The following is a 7583-nucleotide window of genomic DNA, read 5'->3' as shown; positions in this document are numbered from 1 at the left end:
CATGTATTATGTTAATCAATTTATCAACAGTTCAGTTATGAAGCACTTATTTTGAGTTATTTTATTCAATTCAATTATATTTTATTTTAAGATTAAAATTAGTTCATGTTTGATTTAGAACGGGAGGTTATACTCACATACTAGTTTTTAATTCATACACACTTTTTACCATAAAACTTATATTTATATCTTTAAATTCATCTAAGGAGCTGAACCACTATTATTATAATTAAGGACATAGTAATAAATTAGATGTGTATAGATTAAAAACTGATGTGTGAGTATAAACTCTCAGAAAACCTCATTTTGTTAACAAAAAAAATCAACATCAATAAATTGAAGTCAAAGACAATAATAATAAAAAGTTTAGTTACTTACTACTCCGTATGAAAATCGAATATTGGAGTTATTTAAAGGTACAGTGGTAGAATAATGTAATTATGTTACCAACTCATAATATAACAACTCGAATCCGAATCCAAATCCAAATCTAAACCAGAAAAAAAGACACCTAAAAAACTGACTTCCTTTTTACTCTATGCAATCTACAAACACAATTTCCGTGCACAACTTGTACCGTACAACTCACCGGAGCCACCACTCTCACCGGAATCTATCATTCTCTATAATCTTTTCAGCTATCTATTTATAATATAATATATAAAAATCTATTTTGGTTGTATCAAATCTTAATGGAGAAAGCTTATATCCAGTTACTGTTATGAGATAAATGGTTATGTATAAAAATGGCGATATAAGGTTATAACTATGGGCTGTGTGCTCGGTACTAGAGCAAACTCAGATCTCCGGTCAAGGTCAAAGACCCATCGCCGGAATGAAGATCAATCAGAATCTCAATCTACTACTTCTACGCAACCTAGACATAACGTCGAACAGGTTACGTCCGACAGGGTTAGGGTTGAAAAAAAGGTCCGACAAAACTCCGACGATGTTTCGGTGACTGACCGGCGCAGACTGAAATCGCAGTTAAGTCTGAATACCGCTCCGACTTGGCCGGAGTGGCTCACCGCCGTCGCTGGTGATGCAATCAAGGATTGGGCACCTCGCCGTGCTAATACTTTTGAAAAGCTTGATAAGGTAAATTAAAAATTAAAAATTAAACTTATTAATTGCATCAGTTATTCATATTTCATATATGTAATTTAATTTAAAGGTTCCTCCGGTAAGAGCTTAAATTTCTTAATTTTGATTAATTAACATATTTAATTTACTGCATCATGTTTAACATATTTAACTCAGTAGTACTTATATATATAAATAAAGTTAAATTTATTGACTTTTATAATTATAGATAGAAATAGAAATAGAAATAGAAATAGAAATAGAAATACTTGTGTGAATTACTTATTATTGTTCTTATGCTAGAAGGGTGGTTGGATTGTGTCATGATTTATTGTATTTATATTTATTTATATTATATATTTATTTGTTATGCAGATTGGGCAAGGGACATATAGCAATGTATATAAAGCTAGGGATTTGGTAACAGGGAAAATAGTTGCTTTAAAGAAAGTTAGAGTTGATACTTTAGAGCCAGAAAATGTAAAGTTTATGGCAAGAGAGATACTTATATTGAAAAAGCTTGATCATCCTAATATTATTAAGCTCGAAGGATTGGTTACGTCAAGAATGTCTTCAAGTCTCTACCTCATTTTCGAATACATGGAACACGATCTTTCTGGACTTGCTGCTATTCAAGAATTCAAATTTACCGAACCTCAGGTAATTAATATAGAATTCGAGACATATTATCACATATTATTAGTTATATTGCATATTGCATATTGTTGACCATGAAATATGATAAAGTGATGTTTTTTTACTTTTTCCCCTCAGATCAAGTGCTTTATGAAACAGTTATTTTCCGGGCTTGAACATTGTCATAGTAACGGTGTGTTGCACCGAGATATAAAGGGATCTAATTTGTTGATTGATAATGATGGGATACTTAAGATAGCAGATTTTGGTCTGGCTTCGTTTTATGATCCACGAAATAAGCAACCAATGACTAGCCGTGTTGTTACTCTATGGTACCGACCTCCCGAGCTACTTCTTGGGGCCACTTCTTATGGTGTTGGTGTTGACCTGTGGAGTGCGGGTTGCATTTTGGCTGAGCTTCTTGCGGGTAAACCAATTATGCCTGGTCGCACAGAGGTATAAAACTATTAGTTTTGTTAAATTTACGCGTCATTTTTTTGAGTATACGAGCTCGGTAATATGATTTAGGTTTGCATGGCGTACTTATTGTTAGGTTGAACAACTACACAAGATATTTAAGTTATGTGGTTCACCAACGGAGGAGTATTGGAAGAGGTCGCATTTGCCAAATGCCACTCTGTTTAAGCCACGTCAGCCGTACAAACGATGTACGGCAGAAACTTTTAAGGATTTTCCACCTTCGTCTGTTCCTTTATTAGAGACTCTTCTTTCGATTGATCCTGATGAACGCGGTACTGCCAATGCAACCCTTAACAGTGATGTAAGTTTTGCTGATTTATACTACAAAACTACTTTTGATCGTATGATAGCAAGTCTATAAGCATAAATGTGTTGTTGCCTGGAAATACCAGCTCATTAAACCCTGTATTAAGAAATAATTTAAAGGTGGCTATTTCAATCCGTTAATATCGGATCAAGTAATTAGGTTGTATTCATTGAGAATGGGTCAACAAGTCAAATATGAAAAATTTCTTAATAATCTAATAGGTAAAATGGGTTGAATAGGTCAAAGGACGTACGGTCAAAATGCCGGAGGGACTCGTATGACTGTCTACATACTACATCTTACCTCCCCGATATCTGACCCGTTTGGATTGGGCAATGTTGTATAAAAACCACTTTATACCCGAATCTATCTTGCAGGGGCGGATCTAGGATTGGTAGTCACTGGTGTCACCCATTAAAACTCTCAAAAAATTTCTACTAGATGTCTTATTTCAATGGTGTCACTCAAAAAAATGTACACTATCCAGTGGTGTCACTAGTTAAAAATCCCAAAAAAATTCCACTACATCGCGTATTTCAGTGGTGTCCCGTGCCACCACTGGGCACTATATACATCCGCCCCTGCTATCTTGGACTTATTATTAGCCCTCGTTTTGCCACCTTTAGAATGACACCACTCTAATTTCAATTGGAGGAAATTGTTGAAACTTCTACACTTTGGCAAAAGGACAAAAAGCAGCTGAATTTGTGTATTTTTTTCTAAATTTTGTGCTACTTGTATGTACAGTTCTTCAATACTGAACCGTATGCTTGTGAGCCATCAGAATTACCAAAATATCCTCCTAGTAAAGAGTTGGATGTTAAATTGAGGGATGAAGACGCCAGAAGGTTGTTATTGTTCCTAGCACCTCATCTCCTTTTGTTTCATCTATATGTTAATATAAAATTTATATTTTTTTTTATTTCTTTATAGACAAAGAGGTTTGAGCGGGAAGTCTCATGTCGTTGATGGAACCAAAAAAACAAGAACCCGTGATCGTGTTGGTCGAGCAGTTCCTGCTCCAGAGGCAAATGCGGAGATCCAATCCAACTTGGATGTACATTCTCGCTCTACTGTTTACGCCATTCCTTTTCAATAATTATACTTTACTTTTTGTTAATTCTGTATTTTATTACTTTTTCAGAGATGGAGAACTAATCAAGCAACTTCCAAAAGCAAAAGTGAGAAATTCCCGCCTCCCCATCGGGATGCAGCTGTCGTGCATCCTCTCGATCCATCCGAGAACGGTGATGCGCTTTCTTTCGGTGCAGCCGATGACAATTCATTTACTTCGTCTGTTTTTGATACAAAATCTTCAAGATCAGTGAAAGAAGCCGGGACCATTGGTGGGCCATCAAGGAGAAAACATAGAAGGGAACGATCCCATACAATTTCATCTAGTAAGTTCATTCGGGGCTTCTTTCCAACTACCATTAGTCTAAATATGGATCTAAGATTCAAAAGTAAAGGAACAGTTTTTCGCAATCGTAGGTAGATAATAATAAATCAAGTTCGACATTTTTTTCTGCATTAGGTTTTTTGACATTCATTTCTTGTCTCATAGTCTCTTGAATGCAATTTGATTTGTTTTGCGGGTTTACTTTTTGCCGCTAAAATTGTATAATTTACGAACCTGTTTTGTACAGTCTCTGCTACATTTCATATAAGATAGAGCTATCTGGTTTGTCGATTTTAATTATTTTTTTTTACTCGAGGATTTTCAGAATTTATTTAACCAGAACCAGACCTTGTAAAACAATTTCTGACTTGAAATCAATGTTGAGAAATAATGATTCAGTCAATTATTATTGCAAATGGTCCCAGTCATCAATTGATGAAATAAATACAGATTGTATATTAGTTGCAGTATATGGATATGAGATCCGGATTTTGTATCTGAAATTATGCAGATTTTGACATTCTGTTAGTATATCATAATTTGAAGATTTGGATATATGCAGATTTTGACAGTCTGTTATCATTAATTGAAAACATCTTAATGTGTTGTATACACGTTGGACGTTAAATTAATGATCACTGTATAAGACTGTTATCTACTCGAAGATATTTTGATTCAGTAGTTACCATGTTGATATCTTTTTATAAGAAAACTAAGTTCAAACTTACTAGAAACACATTTTGGAAAATTATTGACACGTGGAACGAATATGATCAGGTGATAGGAACTCTTTTGATGGGCCCCTCAGTGATTCCAATCTCGCGATAGTTAAAAATGACAACTTGATAACTCCAGTTAGATCGTAGCCATCTTAGTAAGAATAGGATTAACTCATACAGAACATTTACCCGTTTATTTACTCCAACATATTTTGTGAACTCAAAATCTAGATTTAGAAACCATCAGATGATACTTCAAACGAAAAGTAATGCTTAAGATCAACTTATGAATAAATTAATGTGATGATCTTATTCATGTGATATACGTAGTATTTAAGATCAAGTGTTGATTAAACAAAATAAGTTTTGGTTTAATAATTATTAGAAATTAGAAATTAGAATTAGAATAATATCTTATATCTTATATCTTATGGGTACTATATATTATTTGTCTGATTCTGTTTGAAAATCCAAAGTGGTGCCCTACATACTGACCTACTTCCAATACAATAAAAAACATGAATGAACAAATAATGTACATTGTTAGGTTATGGCTTTTTCTCTAAATATTCTAGTAACAAACATACTTGTTAACATAGATAAAAATACATATTTAATTCAATTATACATCATTGTTAGTTTGTTACTAAGAAAAATGCATTCTATAATTAGTTATTTAGTTTTGAATTTTTATACAAGGTTTATACATGTAAAGTTAACCTGAATATATTATTACTAGCCTTTAAGAGCCCGTGCGTTGCACGGCGCCTCTTAATCAAACATCTTTTAATTTCAACATCCATATCAACGGGTTATTTTTGTAATAATTAAAAATCATAGGTACTCTATACAATCAGGAAAACTATCATCTCTATCCGGGTACGATCATAGCATAGCTTCATTCCTTCGTTGAAGCTCGGGGTTTTGCACATTCACTTTAGGGAGAGAGCAAGTATAAATAATAGCTTTACGCTTTCGAGCCTTTCTTCCTAGGAAGGAAGCCTTCACTTGAACTTGAGCGGTTGTCTAGGAGATGAACCACCGAATTGACATCTGAAATCTAACGTCTATCAAAGGTCAATTTGAAGATAACTTTACCCAAATATACATTTACCTGCACAAAATTTACATTAGCACTTCAGTTTAAGAAGTGTAACATAAGGTTTAAAGCCCATATACGAAGAGTAAGAGTTACCATAATATTAGTCTTTAAAACTCGATCAAATCATCGCCAATTCGAATCCAAAAGAAACAACCTGCAAAAAAGATATCAAAATTGGTTTTATTAAATTTACTCTACCAAAATGTCTGTTATTATTGGTTATAAAAGCAATAAAGAAACAATACAATCGATAATTTAATAGCCTATTAGCCTCTTACATGAAAACACTTATAACATATATAGTTAAACAAAGAATATATATATACATATCTCTCCTGCCTTTCAACTGAAACAAAGTCATGGATCAAGTTGATGCCTGGAATATTCAATTCTGAAGCCTCTAAGGATACCTGAAGTGAATCAGTAGCTAGGACTTGTAAAATAAAAATGTCACATTTAAGTTAATGATCTTTACCTATAATGTGGCATGACAGCTCCAAGTAGTTGACACATAGTATACCAGAGTAATAATTAATAATACTATAATGTAAGTTGAAGATAATCAACCTGTAAAAAATGGATTTTGGCAAACCTTGTAGCCGATAAACAACCTGTAAAAAATGAGTAGCCAAGGTTGCTACTGTATAGTTCGAGCCAAACCCTAAAAAATGGCATTTTTGGAAAGACGGTCAACAATAAATCAAACTGTAGTTTTGCCCTCTGATGACGGTAAGTGGCTAATAAAATCCATTGTTAAATCCTCCCAAACTTGATTCGGAGTGGGAAGAGGCTGCAACAATCCATAAGGTTTATGAGCTGGATACTTGACTTGTTGACAAACCAAGAATTCCCTAATAAACAATTGCACGGGTTTCTTCATATTAGGCCAGTAAAAGGGGGCAGGTAAACGCCTAATCCTAATTTTTGAACAATAAAACGGAAAAAACTTTCTGATTTGTAGTATATGCAGTGAAAGTAAAGAGATGGTAAAAATGAGTATCGAAAACGATATGAATGTAACAATGAGTTATTGATACTTGTTCAAACCAAAAATTACAAAAAAACAAAGTTATACAGTTTTGTCTCAACATGTACAGCAAAATCAGAGTTCCAAATGTAGTGCAATTTGCTATACAAATATGGTGTAATTTGCTGTACAAATTGAGCAGCATTCACTTTATGGAGTCCTCCAATAAAGAAAATAAATTATAAGTATAAAAAAGGCAAAACAACTAAAACGGCATCAACCAAAAATAAGCTAAGTGTGTAGTTACCTAATCAACACATAGACGTGATCGCTCCTTTGCTAATCTTGTACAAACATTTCTTAAACATTACCACAATAATCGTTTAACTGTTAAAAAATCGATTAATGTTGTACAGTTTCATTCATAAGGTTGCAAAAACCGAGTGCAGATAGGGTTCGTTATTACAAACCCAGTTGGACACATCACCAAACCATATAGCCAACTTGACACACCAAGGTTCAAGGAATGTTAAAAATCACAATAGGGTATCCAATTATAAGAGATGAGAGTGTGGCAATATTTTTCTTACCTTCCATGATACATCAGTAAGCCTAGTATTAGACAGCGTTTTCTGAAACTCAAGCTGCTCATATATCTCACCTTCATAGCCACCTAAAAATATTACAATTTCTCATTAAGGACAATTTTATTTTTACTTAGCTTAACCAAAACCGTCACAAGTATATAAAGCACTAATATATTATAAGTGTGTACCCATATCAACTATATTAAAAGTAGACATCAGGAGGCTTTTATTCAATTTGACCCATTATCACTTTAAATGTTTTCTTAATTACTCGTTTGACAAAAAGAGAACTCATATCAACTA

At 33.5% G+C, this 7583-nt stretch overlaps 1 protein-coding gene across 1 annotated transcript; it reads left to right on the top strand.

Moving 5' to 3' along the window:
• The first annotated feature begins 455 nt into the window (after nt 1–455).
• LOC139892581 (probable serine/threonine-protein kinase At1g54610) lies at nt 456–4248 on the top strand. Its single transcript, XM_071875692.1, has 7 exons — nt 456–1098; nt 1459–1743; nt 1858–2175; nt 2273–2500; nt 3254–3354; nt 3440–3563; nt 3651–4248. Exons 1-7 carry the CDS (start codon nt 769–771, stop codon nt 3999–4001), a joined length of 1737 nt encoding a protein of 578 aa, XP_071731793.1. The 5' UTR covers nt 456–768; the 3' UTR covers nt 4002–4248.
• Nucleotides 4249–7583: the final 3335 nt, after the last annotated feature.

This window comes from Rutidosis leptorrhynchoides, chromosome 2 (assembly GCF_046630445.1).
Source record: "Rutidosis leptorrhynchoides isolate AG116_Rl617_1_P2 chromosome 2, CSIRO_AGI_Rlap_v1, whole genome shotgun sequence".
Classification (NCBI taxonomy): Eukaryota; Viridiplantae; Streptophyta; class Magnoliopsida; order Asterales; family Asteraceae; genus Rutidosis; species Rutidosis leptorrhynchoides.
This window is presented reverse-complemented; position numbering and strand designations above follow the sequence as displayed.